General features: G+C 40.1%; 2 protein-coding genes and 1 long non-coding RNA gene across 10 annotated transcripts in view; 2 read left to right on the forward strand and 1 right to left on the reverse strand.

Moving 5' to 3' along the window:
• The window catches only part of LOC137145663 (RING finger protein 151-like), a 33,373-nt gene extending 20,796 nt beyond the window's left edge, over positions 1–12,577 (forward strand). For all 6 annotated transcript variants that reach the window (XM_067536562.1, XM_067536555.1, XM_067536570.1 and 3 more), the window contains 3 exons: positions 527–647; positions 6,450–6,692; positions 7,874–12,577. In XM_067536562.1, the coding sequence (XP_067392663.1) occupies positions 527–647; positions 6,450–6,686 (358 nt within the window). In that variant the 3' untranslated portion in view covers positions 6,687–6,692; positions 7,874–12,577. The remainder of the gene's footprint in view (positions 1–526; positions 648–6,449; positions 6,693–7,873) is intronic.
• A 5,136-nt stretch (positions 12,578–17,713) lies between these two features.
• Positions 17,714–19,107, forward strand: LOC137145751 (uncharacterized). The gene is made up of 2 exons (XR_010917750.1): positions 17,714–18,163; positions 18,195–19,107. It is a non-coding gene; the product is annotated as an uncharacterized lncRNA (long non-coding RNA).
• A 303-nt stretch (positions 19,108–19,410) lies between these two features.
• The window catches only part of VIRMA (vir like m6A methyltransferase associated), a 33,027-nt gene continuing 30,007 nt past the window's right edge, over positions 19,411–22,430 (reverse strand). For all 3 annotated transcript variants that reach the window (XM_067536677.1, XM_067536674.1, XM_067536667.1), the window contains exons 23-24: positions 20,221–20,364; positions 19,411–19,756 (exon numbers count right to left, since the gene is read on the reverse strand). In XM_067536677.1, the coding sequence (XP_067392778.1) occupies positions 19,599–19,756; positions 20,221–20,364 (302 nt within the window). In that variant the 3' untranslated portion in view covers positions 19,411–19,598. The remainder of the gene's footprint in view (positions 19,757–20,220; positions 20,365–22,430) is intronic.

Consider the following 22,430-nt stretch of genomic DNA (forward strand, 5'->3'; position numbering starts at 1 on the left):
AATGGTAAATAGGTTGAGAACCTCTGCTCTAGAGAGCTGTCTAACACAGGACTATAGCAGAGCTTTAATTTAGAAGTAGAGTAGGGCAAATCAGTGTTTTTGTTTTTGTTCTTGTTCATTGACAATTCCAAATTTTTTAAAAATAAACTTTCATTTTGTTTTTGTTGTAATTTTGAACATTTTTTACTGTTTTTAAATATTTTTAAGTAAAATTAAAGGAAATTCCTAAACAAAAGGTAGTTTTAAATAGAAAAATTGAAACATTTAAATCTAGAAAGTGTCTAAATGAAACATTTCGATTTTTGGGGAGAATTTTCTTTAGGTTTTTTTCCTTCTTTACAGAAACAATTCAGTGACGTCATTGAATTTACATGTTTTTCTCCTGGGGAAAAAACGTTTTGGTCGAAAAATTTCATCCTGTTATATTCTGGAGTGATGTGGCTATTTGGCAGCAGTAGTTCACTCTGGTACTTGAAAGTCATAGATATAATGGCTAGGTTTAAAAAGGAAAAATACACTTTTTTAGGTCAGAAATGATCTGCAGAGTGGAGGAAGCAAAGCATGAAATGGAGTCCAGATTAGATTCACAGAGGAGGCATATGGTGCAGAAAGAGAGTCTTCTGCAAAATGAAATTGAAGAACTAAAGGTAAATAAGTTCCAATATCATTTTCCAGGGTTTTTTTTGTTTGTTTGTTTGTTTTTTCCCCAACAGTCAATCTTTTTTGCTGTTTCCAGAAGTGGGAGTTGTTACCCCAACTCACTAGAGAAGCTAGTCTTACAATCCAGTGGTCTGAACCTTTCATTTTCAAATAATTGTAGTGCCATAGCTCTGGTGAAGCTCCTCTATTGCAGTGATTCTCAACCTTTCTAGACTACTGTACCCTTTTCAGGAGTCTGATTTGCCTTGGTTCACCTCACTTAAAAACTACTTGCTTACAAAATCAGCCATAAAAATACAAAAATACAGCACACTATTACTGAGAAATTGCTTCCTTTCTCATTTTTGCCATATGATTATAAAATAAATCAATTGGAATATAAATATTGTATTTGCATTTCAGTATATAATGTATAGAGCAGTATAAACAAGTCATTGTCAGTATGAAATTTTAGTTTCTACTTACTTTGCTAATGCTTTTTATGTAGCCTGTTGCAAATATCTAGATGAGTTGATGTACCCCTTGGAAGACCTCTACATGTACCCCTGGTTGAGAACCATGGCTCTACTGGACACTTAGCAGGCTGCTGTTTTGGTCACACATTGGGGCTGTGTGCTTTTAAGCTTCCCTGGGTCTCAGTAGGCTCCAGTACAGTCTCTCTCTTGGCCTTTTTGCCACAGGTTTTCTGTCAGTTACACCTTTGTAGAATTGGAACCTAGTGGTTCAGTTGGCCTTGGCCCCAACAATACTGACCCCATGATATCCTAGTATCTTAAGCACATCCTTGCCCACAGTTCCACTGTGTGGGCACTTTGGCATACGGTTCACCTCTTCAGGGACGTGATAATTGAAGCATCTACACAGATTGGTAAATTTCTTACCTGATGATTATTTCCTTTCTGCTAGCAGTATCTCCCACAATCATAATATATGTGGGCCAGTTTCCTCCTGTCGGCAGTTTCTGGAGACAATTCAGAGCTGTAGCACAGCCTGTGTTAGCCATGCCCCCTTCTCCAGCCTGCTCCCAGATGATTCATTCCAAAACTCTGTAAAAACTTGTAGAATATGATTAGTAACAGTGCAAGGCAATAAGCTATGTAAAGTAGGCTAGAGCCTATAAACAGAACTATCAAAATTAAATACTGTCTCTTGGCTAGAAGCCAACCAGGAGGGTAGAATTGTGGGAGATGCTGCTAGCAGAAAGAAAATTACCAAGTAAGAAATTTACCATTCTGCAGCTCAGTATCTCCCACAGTTCTAATACTTATGGAAATCAGCGGACAGTGAACAGAAATAGGGAGGGATAAGAAAAACAGACTGAGATAGGGAAGACATCCCTGAGTTGATTGCCCAAAATGCCAGTGCTATTCCTAGACCAACGCCTGCAGCATCTTCCTGACAAAGAAGACATCCACAGAAAACAGTGTGTCAATTTATAGTGTCTACTAAATGTGTTAATGTATGACCATGTTGCTGCCCTGCAGCTCTCTGCAGTGGAAGCACAAGCTCTTCCTGCCCACAAAGTCGTCATAGATATTGTGGAGTGTACCTTGATGTCTCTATAATGCAGAGGTTGATCCATCTAGCTAGTGATAGCTTGAATAACCTGAGCCCTTGGCACTTCAGATGAAAGACACAGATAAGGAGCCTGATCTCCTTGTCAGTTTGGTATGCTTGATACAGATCTTTAGTGCTCTTCTAAAGTGTGACACAGGTTTTCTGTTGGGTGCTGTGGCTTTTGACAGAATGAAGGGCGGAATCTCCTTTGTGGCATGGAAAGATGAATTTACCTTAGGCAAAAAGTGATTCTGGAATTCTTAGTACCACCTTGCCATCATGGAACACCCAGTGGCATTCCTGCATGGCTAGAGCTTCCAGTTCAGAAATTCATATAGCAGACCTGATGATGACCTGAAAAAGAGTTTTTTTTGAGAGAGGTAGAATGTAGATATTGTTGTCAGTGACCAAAAAGGATGTGTCGTTAGGGCTTTCGGAAAGATTGGTTTAACCACAGGTTTAGCCAGTCTGACTACTCTGGGAAATCTGGATACCTGAGGGTTCTCTGTCAAAAAACCGGAGGATGTGGTGAATAGGATGCTCCAACAGCTGACACCTGGTGCTCTATGGAGCTGGGCAGAAGTCCCTTGTCTATGCCTTCCTGAAGAAAGACCAGAATAACTGGGATACCAAGATCCTTGGGATTTTTGTTGTTCTTGACACCACAAGCTAAATTAGTTCAGATGGAGGAGTAGGTCTTTATGGTTGAAGCTCACTGGAGGAGAGTATTGTTCCATCTTTTTGAAGGCCTAGCATGGCTAATGCATCGCTCTTGATAGCAGGCTAAGTGGAGTAATGGGCCTTGTTAAAGGATGCCTGGTCTCACTGGTAGCTGCAGTGGTAGTTCCAGTTTCAGTTCAGATCAGAGAATCATGGTCTGCTTGGCCAACGTGGAGCTAGCACTATCACCTTTGCTTCTTACATTCTGGATCATCTTTCTTAGAAGTGGGAAGGTGTATAAAAGGCCTTGCAGCCACACGTGCAAAAAAGCAACTGTCCCCAAGTATTTGGGGCCTGCTTCCTTGATGAAGTACTTTGACTGCATTGTCTTCTTGTGATTGGTGAATAGGTCAACTGCCAGAAGGCTGAACTTCTGCAAAATCATAGTTAAGACTTCCTAATTCAGGCACCACTCTGGGTTGTTGACTGTGCATCTGTTGAGCCAGTCTGCCTTTTAGTTCAGCTATCTTCTTATGTATTTTTTATTATGGAGTTCTCTGGCCAACACTTCTGTATGTAGCATTACACTGTTTGTTTTCCCTTGCTTGTTGATATGGCACAATGGTCATGCTGGCCAACTGGACCAGAATGTTTTCATCCTCTAGATAGTTCTGGAACCTCAATTGGACTAGCTTGGCAGCTCTGAGCTCCAACAGGTTGATGCTCTGGTTCCTTTCGCTTGATGTTCCAGGTGCCCTACACTGTCCTATGCGCCTCATGTGCTCTATCCTGTCAGGCTGGCATTAACTGTAAGTACTTGTGGGTCTGGAAGGCATATGGGAAGACTCTTGCAGACATTCTCTGGGATTGCCCATCATCTTAAAGAGTTCAGCATCTGGTTGGGAACCAGCAACTGACCTTGCATGTTTTCTGGTGAATGGTTCTATGTTTTTAGGAGAAAGACCTTGAAGGCCACTGACATGGGACTTTGCCCACAGAGTGATTCCTATATTTGAAACCAGGAGATCCATATGGAGCTATGGATGAACTTGCACAAGTTACCAACATGGATATCAGGTTCTGGATCTTGTGGAAGCTGTCTAGTGATGGGTAGACCATTGCCACAGAAGTGTCTATTTTAATTTCTAGGTGAACTATCATTGTTGAGAGAGTCATGGAGCTCTCCTTAGTGTTTATCATAAATCCATGTGCTTGAAGCAGATGCAGTATCCAGATTGTGGCACTGGGTGCTCCTGCTTGGGACAGAATTCTAATCAGTGCTGATAAAAAGGTTAGAATCATAGAACCATAGAGTTGGAAGGGACCACCAGGGTCATCCAATCTAACCCCCTGCCAAGATGCAGGATTTGTTGTGTCTCAACCATCCAAGACAGATGGCTATCCAGCCTCTTTTTGAAAAGGAGCTTTCATGATTTCCTTAGGAAGTTTGTTTTATTGTCCTACTGTTCTTAGAGTTAGGAAGTTTTTCCTGAGATTTAATCTAAAACTGCTGTGCTGTACTTTTGGAAGGGTTGGCTAGGAAGGGATACAGTTGAGTGCCTTGAGACCTGAGTCTGGCTATTATCATAACCAGCATCTTAGTGAAGAGCCTAGGGGCTGACAAAAAGCCAAGTGGGAGCATTTGGTACTGGTAGCAGGCTGTGCTGTACATAAATCTCAGCAGTCTGTGGTAGTGTGGTCATATGGGAATGTAGAGAGATGCATGTTCTAGATCCACAGAAACAAGAAAATCCCCCTGAGACAGGGATGCTGCTGTTGAAGCTAGGGTCTCCATCCAGAATCTCACTTTCTTCATCCATTTTTGTTGAGCTGCTTGAAATTTAGAATAGCTCTTGAGTCCCTGTATGCTTCTGGACAATGAAGAAAATGGAAAATAGCCTTAAGAATCTTCCTTCTGAAGGAACCCTTTCTGTTGCTCCAGGGATACAATAATAAGCTGTCAAGAAAAGTCAGGAGCAAAGTGAACCATCATTTGACTGCTGCTGCAAACACAGACAGACTGCCTGCAGACTGGAGAAGGGGATGTGGCTAGCATGGGCTGTGCGACAGCTTTGAAACACCTCTGAGGGAAATAACCGATATGTTGCAGAATTTGCAGAGGTTCCAAAACCAACCACTGTTTACTTTAGATAGTACAGGAATGTACAAAATAATAAAACACCTGTCCACATGTCCCTTCCTCAGTTTCCTCACCACTCTTGAGCATTCTTTGGGCTTAGGTCAGAGTCCTCTCTGGTGTCCAGGTTCCTTCCTCTCCTGTATATGGCTTCTCCACCGAATTGTGGAGTTTCTGTCTCTCTCTGACTCCTGCAGCAGACCTTATAAACTCCAGTCTCCTTTGTCAGGTGACCCATCTATTGCCAGGTCAGGTGATCAGCTCCCCCAGGTGAGCTGTTGCTTAGTTACCACTCCCCTGGAGTTCAGGCTTGGCTTGTCTGACCTGGCAGCAGCCATCTCTTTGTCAAAGTTGAACAATCCTTTGTTGTTAGCCCTGTGCAAATTGCAAGAATTTCTCGTCACCTCCTGTGGGTTTTAGCTCAGCATGGAGGCAAAAGACAGCAGAGAAGGCAAACAAGCCCCCCCATACGAAATGGAGTTGACAGTTTGACACAGACGCACAGAGAGATTCCCCTGTATCAAACAGGATTCATAAGCTGTATGTAGACAGATTGCCCAAATTGTCACATGCAGCATCTGTTTCAGACTGAGCCCCTTTAAATAGAAGGCACATCCGTGCAAGTCAGATAAAAATAAAAACCCAGTTCCTCTGCTAGTATTGTTTAAAGTAGCTCAGTATGGAAGGAAGGAAATGTAGGGACCTATGCCCTGATCCTGCCCTCTCTCACTGCAGTCAGTCAGTCGTGCTCCATGTGAAAGTAACTGCTGTCAACGTGGGTCCAGTTGCTGGATCAGGGCCCCATACGCTAATGTAGTGTTTGAAAACAGTTCAGCTAGAGCTATGTTCAGACTGTTCAAATTTGCTTCAAAACCCAATGTAGATAAAGCCAAAGTAAAGAGCAGAGGGAGAGAATGTATTATCTTAACTCATTCATCCAGCTTTTATACTGTGACAGGAAAAAATAACTATCAAAATCCAAGACAGTTGAGCCTTTGTATGTGTTAAGGTTTCTTCTTACTGAATTTGAATTAAAATATTGGAAGAATGTATCTGCAAGTAAGTTGCACAGCTCTGTCCTGAACACTTTGTTGTTGTTGTTTGAATAATGTTCATTTCGGTTTTGAGATACAGAATATAACCATCAGCCAGTGAAATCCACTGGTACATCTGTGAGCAGTCAGATTTGTACTGTGTCCTATGGTTCTCACATTGGAATATTTGAAATGAGTGCCACAGTAAATGGAAACTGTGCTGCATATCAGCAAAATTAAGTTTGTTCAGTGTTTTATCAAAAATTGCAGATTCTTGCAGCTGTGCCTATTCTTCATTATCTCTTCTACATGCAGTAGCCATTTCAGTTTCAATATCATCATTATTGGAAATGCATTTGCATGATCTCTTATTTTAGTCTGTTTTTACACATGCTTATTAGAGTCAGATGTCACGAATTATGTCTGATGTGCGCTCCCTGATGGCTGCAGAGAGACAGCATCGACAAGAGCTGGAGCAAGCAGAGCTTGAAAAGCGTGAATTAATGGAGCTGCTGAAAGATCTACAGAAAGACTGCCGATTAAATAATACAGAAGGAAAGAAGAAATCAACAAACTTTCGCCCTCTAACACGACTGGAGAGTGTGAAACGAAAACCCAGGGAAGTTACAGTCATCTAAACAGAAGTAAGCTCACAAACATGCAGGATTCTGCTTCCTGTGAACAGTTAGTAAACTTCCTATCAGATCTAATTGACCTCTTTTCTATCTAAATTCCGAATGGGTCAGAAAGAGGGGGAAAATACACATTTTTATAGCTAGCACACCTGCATACTATACAAAAAGTAAAACTAGTTTTTTATTCATTTGGGGGAAGTTGTAGGCCTAATGTTAGTTTTTAAATGTCCATTAATAGTATATTAGGCATTACAACACACATTTAAAAGGACATATTCAACTAATGTTTTCATATATCAGGAGATCTTAATCTATAGTATCTCCCTGGATTGTTTACAATAGCTGCCTTACAATCCTGGAAACTTCAACTAGGTGACATGAAATTTTTTTTTCACTCTTACTCCAATTTCACTGTAGTGAAAACTGGTGTATGATCCCTCTTCTTTTTTTTTTTCCTCACTTGTGTATAAGCATAATGAATGATAGCAGCTGGAATGTATTCTAAAAATAGTATTAATTAATTAATATTAATTCTAGGTATAGTATTTAAGTACTTCAGTCAAATCAGCAGGGGAAACTAACAGATTTAGAAGTATTTGTGTCCTACAAAAACACTGTACATAGCAAAGGAATGGTGTCTTAAATATTCTTAATTCCAGACAGTTGCCACCAGCATACAACAGCTTTAAACTAGGTCAGTTTGGATTTTAGAGTATTTGGCAGTGTTCCTTTAATCTCCTAGCCCCTTCTTAGCTTTTCATCAAGCTAGCTGTTACCACAATTCACGATAGTGCAGAATTTTAGCAATGCAGTCTAACTCACTGCCAAGCTGCCTAGAATTATTCTCCAGATGTTTCCATCCTGAAGGAGCCTGCAGAAGATGACTTGTTTGTGTTGAAAACTTGTAGGCTTTTGTATTGACCAGGATTGCTTAAATACTGTTACTGGCCTTCCTTGCTCCTCCAATGCTTTTGTAATATCTGCATTACATAGTGAAGAGTAGCGCATGTTCAGAGTTCTGTTTATGATAGTCTAGGTGAATTGTGCATATGTTTCCTTGGTGTGAGCAATATATTAGCTGTTTTTATAATGATCTCTAAGGTTTAACACTTCTGACTATAGAAAGATATAAACGTCTTTTAAAATACATTAAAAGCACCTATTGAACATCTTTAATTTTCTTTTGACAGGTATGACTAAAGCTACTTGAATGTTGTATTACCCACAACAGACCTCCATTTTATACAAAGGAAATATCTGGAACTACCCAATGGCAATGTTAGGATTTTATAATACACCCACGGAACTTGAGTCATTGGGTTTCTTACATTTGAGGACTGCAGAATACTTTAGAAAACTGGAGAGCTCAAATAAGTTACCTTGCTGATGTGCTTTAAACTTCATACAAGCAGCCTGATTGTTACGTTTTTATTAGTTGTTGGGCCAAATTCAGCCTGTGCCATGGGGTACAGTAGAATTTGGCCCATTATTTTAATTATTAAATGTGCTAAATCCAATTATGAAAATTCAGAGAAATTGTACAATTAGCACATATTAAGCTAACTTTCTATTTTAGAAAACAAATATAATTGTAATATGTGCCTTGTTGCAACTTGTAGCAAACTCTTTTCATAGCTAAAGCACATAACCAAAAAGTTATTAAAGATGGCAGCCTTCTGTCATCTTTATGTTGTAAAAATGTTTCACATTTTTGTAGTTCCTCACTCCAAAAAAACAAAAAAAAAAACTTTTTTTAAAGGATTCACTAAGACTTGACTTCCTTTATATAGGATTCCTAACATACTATTTTAGCACATTAAACTAAATTGGAAAAAGGCACCTCTATTCTGGAATAAGAGCATCTGCCCAGAGAAGCTATTCTGGGACAGCAATTGTGCTTTAAACTCACACCCTAAATCAGCATTTCTCAAATCCAGCCACTAGAGGCTTTTCTTGTGACCACAGCCTCCTGGGTGGTGATGTGGGGTAGCAAAGCAGTGGCCCCTCCCATTCTGGAGTAACAGATGCTGCCTCCCTACCCACCTCCCCAGGCTGCTGCGAAAATTGGGATTTGTATATTTGTTAATATCACTTTTCACAACAGACTTAATAGCTAGCTGGGAGGCTATGATACAATTATCACTTCACAGCAGGAGATTTGCTAGCTAGAAAGTCTAAAAAAAAAAAAACGCGCACAAAAAAGTAAAAGAAACAACAAAAGACAAACGTGCAAAGACCTTGTGTGTTTCTATTCTTTTTAGGTTCAGTAAAGAATAGAGACAACTATATGTTATTTTTATTACTTAGTCTGCAAAAAAAACAACCCTACATAAATAAATTACAATGATTTGGACATGTATAAGTGCATATTTATTTGATTTTCCTAAAGTTAAGTCTTTTAGGAAAAATTGTCAGAGCAGCCACCAGCAAGCCATATTCTGAGGCCACCAAAAAAATTATTGTGAGAACCACTGCCCTAAATTATTCCACACTAATTTGCAAGTGCCGACAAAGTCCTTAGATCATTAGTCTTTTTCTAACTTGTGTTCATAGCACATCTCTTAAGCAGCCATGTCACAGTGTAAGAATGTGAAACAATAGTCATACCTTCTTTCAAGCCAAGTGTCCAGTTTGCACACACCTGTGAAAGGCTCCCTAAAACCTGTGTACGAAATCTAGGGATTTTTATGTTAAGCTCAAAAGAAGCAAGCTATCTGTGATAATACTGAATTTCTACATTGAATACGGTTTGCATTTAGTGTTAATCTTGAATCTGCTTGGAAACCCCAACATCTCATTATGTCATCACATTTCATTTTCAGAAGGTGCTTTTCTGTCCTGTAACTACTGACCGTGTGATGTGTATTTTTCTACATTTTGTTACAACTGGATGAAATGAATGAGTCTTTCAGTCTTCCAAAAGTTTGAGTGGTTCGGACAGTAAAACTGGCTGGATTATCCTTTGATTGAATATCAGTCCACAGTTCTGACCCACAAAAAAAGGTCAGTTGGGACTTAATGGCTGTATGCTTTTTCCATAACACGAGCTCTATTTTTTAAAAAGAAAAAAAAAAAAAGAAATAAGGGGGGAAATTCCCTTCAGGGTAACAAGTCAGGGATTGGTTAATATTGATCTGCTATGTGCCCACCTTAGAGTAGATGTAAAACTGCATATGTTTGTAAATACAGATTATGGGATAGGGAGCAAGCTCCTGCAGTGAATAAAAAAGCTTCCTTGAGGGTATTTTGCCACCTTCTCTGGAGTGTTTCAGCTTGCTTACTGAATTGTTCCAGGACAGTTTTGTTGACAAAGGGTCATTGCAGTGTGTACAGGAGGATTGTTTTGTTGACAAAAGGTGACTTTTGTCAACAAAACTCTCTAGTGAAATTATGCAGCTTACCAGACCACTACTTTATCTGGTTCTAGCTTGTGCATAGAATAAATCACTGTTCTAGTCTCTACCTTTCACAGCCTTTATAATTGCAAATAAACCAGTTTTTTTTAAGTGCACCGTAGAACCAATGTACTGACAGTCACTGGTGAAAATTGATCCTTCAAGGGATCAAAAAACTGAAAATGAGGAAAACCTATTGGATTCCTTAGTCCATCCCCTACCAAATGCAGTCTCATTCCCTACAATATATTCAAGTGTTCAGTCCAGTCTAATTTTAAATGACTCTGGCAATAGGTCTTCCATCAGTTCCCTTAGAAGACTACTTGGTAGACCAGTAAATCTAAGTTAACAAGTTTTCCTTTATCTTAAGATTTCATGTTTTCCTTAATGTAAAAGCATTGCACACTCTTGGTATGACTAAGAGCTCCTTCCCTATCTCAGTGTGCCACACTCCACTTTCTCTTTTAAATCACTCTCAAAACTGATTAGTGCTTTGAGAAATTCATGGAAGTACATCAGTAAAAATAAGATCACCCCCCACATTATACATTTTAAAAGTTAGAAAATAGAAAGTTTCCTTTCCAATCTGTAAATTCCTCAGAACTAGGTGTGATTCCATTTTACACAGTGCATCTCTTACTTCAGTAATAACCAGTTAGAGCTCTTGTATCCCCTAAAATGTAGAACACTTCCTTTTTTGGAGTTTACACCCTTCAAATACATACTCTTTTCTTGGTATCTTCCCCTCCCATATTTAAATCTTAGTTTAACCAGACTCTATATGTTATTTCAGTATTTCCTTCTAAATCAGTCCCTCTAGGCCCTTTTTCAGAACCCTTTGAGATGGCTTGGAATAAAAGCGGTTAGCCTTTCATCCATAATTAAACGAATAGTAAATGTAACAACCCTCAACACGAGGCAGGTTCTGAAATTAAAGCCTCACACAACAGCAACCTCTTGAAATATATGTATGATGAAAGAAATTGCCATGATGTTACAAGTCTTTATTCAGGTTTCCATGCTGGTTTGGTTATTTTTTCTTACTGAACTTACTACTAACAACATACTGAAACAAACACGTGAAACGTTAGTGAAAGCAGTAAATTTGTCTTGGAAGCAGAATTACCACTTAGTGATTAAGACTTGAGGATGTCACTAATCCTTCTTTCTCAAATAAATTTAGTACATTGTATTTTCACTTAATCCAGCTAACCCATTTGAAAGATATGCAGACTCAATTTAAGTCGCAGCCCTCTCTGGGTCTTGCATTATCAATGCCCATACACCAGTGCAGCTCAGTTTTTTTTCATAGACATACAATTTCTATGGAGCAATTAGTGAGCCAGACTAGATTGTTATTGCTGCACATTATTGCTTTCTTTATTGAAATGTCACAGTAGAATAGCACCCGTTAGTTTCAATAGGACTTCTGAATGCACGACTTTCAGGACTGAGAACCCTACATCTGCTGTTTAACTGAATTGCAACGAACCAGTTTGCTGGTAATCTTCCCAATTAAGCACATGTAATTTGTTAGGCTGATTCTAATAAATTAATTTTTCATCTCACAACCATTATTGTGCATGTGTGCTATCAGATTGTTAGCCTAACATCACAATTGCATGGCAGATTTCTGTTCCTGATTAGCAGTGGACAAGTGAATTATGTAGCCAGGTGTAACATGCAATTACTGTAAACATTTTAATTCTAAATATTGTACTTTTACATCTTAAACATGCTCAGGTGCTTTAAGAAGTTTTTAAAAAAGAATCTCAGGTACTGAACAGTTCCTGGAATATATTAAAATAAGAAGCTCTGAAGTTTGTACACTCTTCCTCTGGGATGTTTTTGACAGTGCTTCTTTACAGATTTGTTGAGGAGTCCTAGATAACTTACATGGAGCAGTGCCAGCATATTCCCCTCTCATATACATCTTTTAGGTAGAACCGCACAGTTTATCTTTGGTACATAGAGGGAACTTATGCAGGGTTTTCCCACAGTGACAGATGCCTTTCCAAATATCTACAAGTCTGTGCAACTTTCATATTAACAAATTAACTTTAAAATGTCTTTGAGCAGTATGGTTCATTGCCAAGCTAGACTATTTGATTTTTTTTTTTTTAAATTTTAATAAAGGGCAAATGGGCTCAAAAGTGGCATTTTGGAGCTAAATGTCATATTGTAGTGTCTATAAAAGACAGCTAACACTTGTAACCATTTTAATTGCACTTTGTATAAAAGTTGAGCTAATAAAATACATTCATACAAGCAGTTACTCATTTTGTTTCACTTCTTTCCATTATGAAAGCAAGTACACAGGAAAATGAGGGACTGAAGTACTCTTAGGCGAAACAGGTACTTTAAAAGGGACATAAGGAAATGACAAAGGTCATGATCTGACCTATGATTGGGATACATTAAATAATAGACAAGGCTGGCATTTGATCAAACAGCACCCTTGTCAAAGACTTTGCATCTCCTCTTAACAGATGGCAATTATTGCTGCTATTGTCTCTGGAGTGTAGACCAGGGCAAGCAGCCATTCTGAAAGGAAGATAAGAGTCCTCAGAAGTTATAAGTGCCTAAGTCCTACTTAGCAGCTACTGAATCAGGATAAACAACTTGCTATCTACTGCTTAAAGAGTTCTCATCAGAAAATGTATTGCAGTAGTGCCAAAGATGGAGATTCCACCACCTCTCTAGGTAACCCATTCCAGTGATTCACCACTCTCCTAGTGAAAAACTTCTTCCTAATGTCCAACCTAGACCTCCCCCCTGCAACTTGAGACTGTTGCTCCTTGTTCAGTCATCTGCCACCACTGAGAACAGCCTAGCTCCATCCTCCCTGGAATCCCCCTTCAGGTAGTTAAAGGCTGTTATCAAATCCCCCCTCATTCTTCTCTTCTGTAGACTGAGCAAGCCTAGTTCCTTCAGCCTCTCCTCATAAGTCTTGTGCTTCAGCCCCCTAATCATTTTTGTTGCCCTCTGCTGGACTCGCTCCAACTTGTCCACATCCTTGTTATAGTGGGGGGCCCAAAACTGGATACAATATTCTAAATGCGGCCTTTCTAATGCCGAATAGAGGGGAATGATTACTTCCCATGACCTGCTGGCAATGCTCCTACTAATGCAGCCCAATATGCTATTAGCCTTCTTTGCAACCAGGGCACACTGCTGATTCATATCCAGCTTCTTATCCACTGTTACCCCCAGGTCCTTTTCTGCAGAACTGCTGCCTAGCTCGTCGGTCCCCAGTCTATAGCTGTGCATGGTATTCTTCCGTCCTAGGTGCAGAACTCTGCACTTGTCCTTGTTGAACCTCATCAGATTTCTTTTGGCCCAATCCTCCAATTTGTTTAGGTCCTTCTGTATCCTATCCCTACCTCGCAGGGTATCTACCACTCCCCCCATCTTAGTGTCATCTGCAAACTTGCTGAGGGTGCAATCTACCCCATCCTCCAGATCATTAATAAAGATGTTGAACAAAACCGGCCCCAGGACCGACCCCTGGGGCACTCCACTTGTGACCGGCTGCCAGCTAGACATGGAGCCATTGATCACTACTCATTGAGCCCTATGCACTAGCCAGTTCTCGATCCATTTTATAGTCCATTCATCCAACCCATACTTCCTTAACTTGCTGATAAGAATACTGTGAGAGACCGTATCAAAAGCTTTGCTAAAGTCAAGGTATATCACGTCCATCGCTTTCCCCACATCCACAGAGCCAGTCACCTCTTCATAGAAAGCAATCAGGTTGGTCAGGCATGACTTTCCCTTGGTGAATCCGTGTTGACTGTTCCTGATCACCTTCCTCTCTTCCAAGTGCCTTAAAATGGATTTCTTGAGGACCTGCTCCATGATTTTTCCAGGGATTGAGGTGAGGCTGACGGGTCTGTAGTTCCCTGGATCCTTTCCTCCCTTTCTTGAAGATGGGCACTATATTTGCTTTTTTCCAGTCATCAGGGACCTCCCCCAATTGCCACAAGCTTTCAAAGATAATAGCCAATGGTTCTGAAATCACATCAGCCAACTCCCTCAGCACCCTCGGGTGCATTGCATCTGGCCCATGGACTTGTGTATGTCCAATCTTTCTAAAGTCTTGGACCTGTTCCTTTAGCACTGCAGGATGTTCACCTCCTTCCCATTCTGTGCCGTCCAGTGCAGTAGTCTGGGAGCTGACCTTGTCTGTGGAGACAGAGGCAAAAAAGGCATTCTCCACATCCTTTGTCATTAGGTTGCTTCCCCCATTCTGTAAGGGGTCCACACTTTCCCTAATCTTCCTCTTGTTGGTAACATACCTGTAGAAACCCTTCTTGTTCCCCTTCACGTCCCTTGCTAGCTGCAACTCTAATTGTGCTTTGGCCTTCCTGATTTCATTCCTGCACATTCGAGCAGTATTTTTATAATCCTCCCTAGTCATCTGACCAAGCTTCCACTTCTTGTAAGCTTCTTTTTTGTGTTTAAGTTCACCAAAGACTTCTTTGTTAAGCCAAGCTGGACGCCTACCATATTTGCTATTCTTTCTGCACATCGGGATGGTTTGTTCCTATGCCCTGAATAAGGTTTCTTTAAAATACAGCCAGCTCTCTTGGATTCCTTTCCCCCTCATATTAGCCTCCCAAGGGATCCTGCTCATTAGCTTCCTGAGGGAGTCAAAGTCTGCTTTTTTGAAGTCCAGGGTCTGTATCCTGCTGTTCTCCTTTCTTCCTTAGAATTGGCCACTCACAGTTTAACTAGAGCCACTGTGGTAGAATGAAGAGGAAAATCTGTTGTATGCTGCTCCTTTCCAGTAAACTTAGGTTTGTAAACTATGCAATACATGAAGATTACATACACACTAATACTTAGCTGAAACATCTGCAGTTTTATAAATAGGCATGCCAACCATGCTAAATTTGTCAGAAAAGACCAAACCATCTTTAGGGAAAGTGTTTCATTATGACAACTGTCAGATTCAAGAGACCCATGTCTTGCAAGCTCAAATTTGATCACGGATACTGATTTGGTACAAAGCAAAATGTTTGAGCTATCTCTTAGCTTATGTAAATATGGATGCTGGTGTCCTACATTTTTACAGACTTCTCCCTTCATTTTTTTTCTGGAGCCATGTTTGTGTGTTCTCCCACCCCACCTCCCCCCAAAAGAAACCAAGGTTGTGGCCTAGAACTCTGACATTGTTTGTCAGCACTAAACAATTAACCTAGCTAAGACCCCAAATGAAACACAGACTGCTGAACTAATATTAGTTCCCAACTCTGCAATCACTTACACACAAGATTAATCCTATTTTGCTCAACAGAACAACTTCTGTGCAAGTATTTTCAGGACTGAGACATTAACTGCCTAACAGCATTGTTGCTGAATTGAGTGAACATGAAGAACAACCCAGACCTACCTGTCCTTTCGATACCTGATGGCTGCCTACACAGGACTGATTACGAGAGGAATAAAAGAACCAGACTGTTAGCCAAAGGTGTTCTAGTTATTAAAATAAGATATAGCAACACAGTAAAAGCCACTATGATCTAACAGCTATCCAGCAGAAATGAACATAGACTGATGATTTAAGTCATTTCCACTTCAGCTCTTAACATAGATAGGAGCAGCTGCTGATATAATAGTTCTGGAACTCACCTACATAAATAACACTTGGAACGTTCAAAGATGACTTTTTTGGTGGTCTATATAATAGATTTCCATTAGGAAAAAAAAGCAGCTAGGTACTCTAGCTGCTGTAACATTGTTAGGATGGCAACTTAAAAGGGATTGCTGATAAGAAGAGAGGTACAGTGAAAGCATTTAGATAAATCAGAACAGAAGAGTGGCTGTTAAGGTTTTCCCCTTTTTTATGTAAGTGTGTTGTCAAAGGGATGTATATGCTGTGGGTGATCAGGAATAGGCAATTCTGTTGTACTGTCACTGCTAATAGCCATGGGCCAGATTCTGGCATCCTTGCTCATGCTAAATAATACTTAAAGTAGTCTTATTGAAATCAAGTCAATTAGATCCAGTGAATTAGAAAACAAAATTCAAAGTTAAATTTTGGAAAAAATATAAAAAATGGAATTTAATGTTTTAAACCTGAGTTGCTCATGGTAAAAATTCAATTTAAGTGTATCAAATGAAGTAAATTCATTTTAAACATAGCATTTACAGCATTATTTCAAGTTAATTTAACCTTGAGAAACAATTCCCACAAATATTAAATAAGTCCTATGCAACTACAAGTCCCAGAGCTATGTTTAAAGAAACATACTGCTCGGTTTGCAAGTTTGACTAATGATTTACTGAGATTTTATTCACCTTGATCAATTTTATTAGCCTTTTATTTTTCAGTTTGAAAATGACAGGCACGATATGCTGTATTTCAAACTTTCAAGACCCAAAACTGAATATTTACAAGTGTTCCATACTTGAAGCTTTTTCTTAACTTTTCATTCCAAATCACCTTACTGAAAACAAATCACTCACATCCCTGCTGCAGTTTCATGTTATAAAGTTTCTAAAAAAATAAAAAACCTCAAACACATGGTTTAAAGGAGCTTCAGTTTGATTTACAAAATATTTATGCAATGCTCCTCAATTTAAAAAAATAGCATTAATACCTGTAATGGTTGCTACGTCTCCCATTTTAGTCATTACAGTTGCATTAGTAAAATTCCGTTTCTTTGATCGACTTGAATATCCGATGCTCTTTTTTACAATTCAGATTCTTCTACTGTTCATTTTTCTGACATTTGCTACTTTATACAATATTAAAATATACACCTGCATGAAACAAAATTATTCCCTTTAGCCATGCCCTGTTAATCCGAACAAGTTTACTTTAACTATCCTATAGGTCACGTCAATTAACATTCTTTGTGCACACTAATCAACCTGATAGAAACTTGTGGGGATACAATGACCAGTGTCTCCACGTACAAGGCCCCTTCTACACTTGCTTTCTCTATGGTTTCAGCTAAAACTGTTTAATGCAATTTAGCCAATAGGGCTAAGAAGTGTTTTAAAACATGTTCTCAGTCCACAGTACACTATTTTATGTAGGTTCTCATTGAAGTATCTGAGCCCCTCCCAGTAGGGAATTAAGCAAGGTGACTAACATTTGTCATGTTTTTTCTCTCATTCTCTCCCCAGGAGGAGAAGTGTGCGCAGTGGAATGTCTTGGTTTGGTAGTTATCATATATATAAAAAAAAATAAATACCTCTCTCACTCACACACACACACTCACAGCTGTGTATTTGTTAAGAGAAAGTAAGGTCAAAGAAATGTGCCTTGCACTTGGTGTAGAAGATGGTGAGGTTTTAATGTGTAATGACACCATGCTTGCTGGTTGACCAAAGCACATTAAGATCAGTTTTAGCTGGAACTGTATAAACTAACTGGGCTTGATTCTCTTTGATATTAACGCTCCTTTACACCACTCTAGTAGTATAAAGGGACCTGTGTGTAAATGAGAATCAAAGTCTAAATTCAAACAGTTGCCTACCTGGGTTAATGTACACAGTGCCTTTTTAATGAGGGCTGCAGCTATTAACCTTATCTCCTAGTAAATGCCTTGGACTGAAATTCCGCAGAAATCAAAAGAAAAAGTAAACACGAGTTCAAAACATATTTGATTCTTTGAGGTTTTTAGAATGAAAAGAAATATGAAGGTGACCAGTTGTACAGATTCTTTGCACACTGCTAATTTTCCTCTTGCATTGTACATCTCAACCCCAAGATAACGCAAACAATTACACAAGCAAAAAGCCAAAGCATCCATTAAAGGGAAAAGTTTTGTATTTCCTGCTTCCTTAGAGGATTGTTTATTTTTTATGAAAGTCTGCTTTTAAACTCTCTCCCCCAACTACCCAAGTCAGCAGGCTACCAATAATAGATTAACTCCAGCCAGCTTCTGTTTATACTAAGGGTACCTCACCCTATGATCTCCTTATAGCACACACAGAGACAAGGTAGGTGAGGTAATATCTTTTGTTGGACCAACTTCTGTTGGTTAGAGAGACAATCTCTCGAGCTACACAGAGCTCTTCCTCATCATCAGAAGCAAGTTCCCCACAAAGGACACCAACTCGAAGCAAGTTCCCCACAAAGGACACCAACTCAAAGCAGCACCAGTCCCTGCCATAACAGATACAAAACCTGCAGACATATTTCCATTGTGACAATGATCCTCCACCCCCCGAAACACACCTTTCAAGATCCCGGGGCCCTACATATGCCTATCAAAACATGTGATCTACTTCATACAGTGCACTAAATGCCCCAACAACAACATGGGTGAAACCAGACAATCACTACGCTCAAGTGAACTTTCGCAGAAAAATGATAAAAGACAAAAACACATCACTTGGGGGTGAACACTTTTCAAAAAGCGAGCACTTTATATCTGCTCTCTCAGTCCTTATCTCTCGGTTCCTCAAAGGGAACCGGCACAACACCTTCAAAAGATGAGCCTGGGAACTTAAATTCATAACTTTGCTAGGCACTAAAAATCATGGTCTTAATAAAGACACTGGATTTAGGTTTTATTACAACAATGTGTAACCCACTAAGCCCCCTTTTTTGTCCTGGTTAACAACAGGCCACTTCACCTTGAATGGTCCCTTAGAATATATGCAAACTACTTATGCTAAACTATCTGTTTCATTTTGTATTTAGCTGTGACACTGAGTACCTTTCCCAGACCCGAAGAAGAGCTTCTGTGTAAGCTCGATAGCTTGTTTCTCTTCCCAACTGATGTTGGCCCAATAGAAGATATTTCCTCACCCACCTTTTCTGACTAATACCCTGCAGTCCACACGGCTACAACAACACTGCATACAAGCAGTTCTTTCATACAGGCTTAGAGTGATAACTTCTCTAAAAGTTATGCTCTGGGCTTTAAACTTACTTACACTGAAGTCAATGAAAGTTTTCCTACCAATTTCAATATGTGCTGGTTTGAGTTTAATGTACGTAAAGGTGGTATCAATACATATCAACAACTTCTAAATTAAATTTGTATGTTTTGTATTCTTTCACATATCAAGTCTTAGTCATTTTCTCATTTACTAAGATCACTGGTAAGATGTACCTCATTCATTTAATAACTAACAGACCAACAAGAAACTGGGTAATGACTCTAAACCTGAGAGGAAAACCTCAAGCTGCTTTATATATTACTGCAAAAATCAGCACATCTGTACCTTGCTTTTGGCGCAATTAGTATTTTAGAAGAGAAATCCTTGAAGTCTTAATTCACATGGGTTCCTTACTCAGTATTGTCTACAGAAATCCACAAAAAAGTTAAAATGTTCTTTCAAAAGGAACAAAAGATATACAACTGTACATAAAAAGTCTTGAATTTTATTGAAATTTCAAGTCTTGTATCAAACAAAAACTGCTTTCTTCAGACAAAAATATTCTTTTGCTGTTTCCAGATACCAGTAAATCTAAATTGGTCCTTTAGTGCCTCTTTTTTTGTCATCATCATGAGATGTTAACGCTGCCAGATTGTTCCATAAGGTCTCATTTTTATCGTGTGAAGGAACGTACGTGACGACCTCTTCCACTGCCTCCACTAACAAACTTTCCTCTTGAACCACCACTACCACCACTATTAGCACTTGCCCAAGATGGTCCAATTCCACCACGGCCTCTGGAAGTACGATCACGAGGACTTGGTCGATAGCCTTAAAGCAAAGAAAAAGATATTAACAGTAGTGGTGCCCACAGAGCAGGAACACATTGAGCTAGGTGCTGAACAAACATAAGGACAAAGTCCCTGCCTTTTGCTTATTTTGTATTCTTTTTTCACTTTTTCATTAGGCAAAAATATTGTTTCGTTTTAACTAGAGATGCAATTACCAGGGTTGTTGAAACTACATTGCAAAATTTAGCATTAATGCAAGATTAAGATTGTGAGTTCCAGCACTCAAATCAGTGAGTTTTGTAAATTTATAATGGATTTCATTTAAATGAGTTTATATTAGAAGTGTATTTACCAACAACAAACCCTAGTTCATCTATATTTAATACTTTTGCTACATTTCAAGGTGCCTGCAATAAGCTTCATTTGTAAAAAGAAAATGTAACTTTGGGAGTTTTGTACAGTTTGATGCCCATTTCAGTGTACTAGAAAAAGAATACCACATACCTGCAGAACTTAATGGCCTCAATGGTGGCAGTGGGCCCCTGTTAAAATTGCTTTGACCCCCTCTGCTTTCATTGTAGGTTCCTCGTGGTGTACTTTGTGCACTCCAGCTTGAACCTCTGGTTCCTTCACGACGACTGTAATTTCCTAAACACAAAACACAACTGTTGAGCAACACTCCTAGATTTTTCTGTATTTTAATCTCTGCAATGTTTAACTAGTAGTATGCTGCAGTATGTGTCTGGTCTATTAGGAATAATTATACTGTAATAGGAAAACAAGAATGCAATTTACACACAACCCCAATGTTTTAGATGACAGAAGGGGCTCAGAGTCCCTACATGCCTAACCAGCACTAATTTATAGGGAGACTGATATATTAATCTAGAGATGGACTGAGTCTACCTCATCATATGGACCAACGTCCACACAATGCCAAGAGTGTCAAGCCTAAAGGAAGAGGATGCACATTGTTACGCTTTGGAGATGCAGGGAACTTCCTCAATACACCGAGCTCTATACAGATGAGAAACCTTACTGGTTTGATACAGTCACATCATGAAACTCATTCAAGAGGCCCTGTATTATACAGTCTGCCTGTGTCCTAATATCTGGAAGAGAGTCTCAACAATACAAAGCCAAACATGGCTCCAGGCACCAAAGGCCACAGACTACAAGAAAGAAAGATTCGAATGGCTCAGATTAACCTAGACCAGCGGTTCCCAACCTTTTCGAGTGTGCAGACCCCTTTTCAACCTCCAAACATTTCACGGACCACCACATGCTACTAGTTGTTTTTTTACATTCCTTCTTTTATGGAAATCTAAAGTAATAACAAAAAAATAATATGTACTCAGTATGCTGTGTGCTTCCCCGGTGAGTGGCACTGGCCTGTGGCGCAGTGCGGGAGAAGGACACCGGGATTGCCTCTGCTGAGCACGTTCTACGGCAGCTGCTCCACCCAGGTAAGTGGGGGAGTGCGTGAGGGTCCCCAAAGTGAGTGGCTGTGGCTGTTGCTTCTCTGCCTTGGAGTTCTCCCCAGGGGGAGCCAGCTGTGTTGGGGAGTGAAGGGGCTATTCAGTCAGCGCAGCAAAACACTCACGGGGCTTTGTCTGGCACTGGGGGAAGGAGGGACGGGGCTTCAGCCATGCTGGCTGGAGCGAGGAGGTGCCTCCCCCCTGGCTTCCCAATCTTTGCCCCAGGCACATGGGGCCCTCCGACCCCCAGCCCACAGGAGGGGGCAATAAAGCACCTCCGCACCCTGCCCCAGGACCGATCCTCCAGACCCTACACCCGGGCACACCTCAGCTGCTACCTCCTCGCTCGCTCACTCTTCTGCCGTCACAGGGACTCTCCCCCGGACCTCTGCACATGTGCGAGTCCCAGCCGTTCCCCGCTCCCTCCCTGCAATGTTATTTTTCTTTTCCGCAGATGCCTTATAGTAGCCTCGCTGACCACCAGGGTCTGCGGACCACAGGTTGGAAACCGCTGACCTAGACTACTGTCAGATGCCTCATTCTTAGCAGCATGGGTAAAGCCTATCTTCTGCCACTGAGTACTCTTGTGGCAAAGTCCTTTATTTCTGCAGCACACTGAAACTTACCTGTTTTTTAATTTACTTATTCAAATATAATGAACAATGTAACCAGTATGATATTTTGACAGTAAATTCCTACAAATCTCAGTTACAGAACGCTTTATCAATTTAACACTGCCCATACCATTTTCACTTTTCCATGTGCCACAGTATTTTTGTATCAATTGCATTACAGAAGCTGTAATAGCAAAGCTGGAGTGTCTGGCAGCTGGCAAGGAGGTGGGGAGGCAACAGAAGGCAGGTTCAGATTTTAGTACCCAGAAAGCTGTTGAGGGTTTTGCATCTGGGAAGTTGTTGAATCTTCTCCTCCTTGTGGACATAGGCAGAGATTTGTGTGTGGGGGCAAGGGGAGCACTGAACCAAGACATTCTTGAGAGCAACCTGCCATGCCTCCCCCACTATCTTCTACGGCATCCGGTAGTAACACTGGATAGGCCCACGAACTGGACGTGCCAGTTAAAATGATCAGAAGTTAACTTTAACATTTAAATTAACATTAGATTTTAAATTCATCCCAATGAGACTGCAGCAATTCACTGAGCTATTGTTTCAGGTCGTTTGAAGACTAAGGAAGACAATGCTGCATTTGGCTTACATTCAGTAAGCTATTTTATAA

This window comes from Emydura macquarii, unplaced genomic scaffold (assembly GCF_026122565.2).
Source record: "Emydura macquarii macquarii isolate MOO-44397 ecotype Brisbane River unplaced genomic scaffold, CSIRO-AGI_Emac_v2 contig_383, whole genome shotgun sequence".
Lineage (NCBI taxonomy): Eukaryota > Metazoa > Chordata > Testudines > Chelidae > Emydura > Emydura macquarii.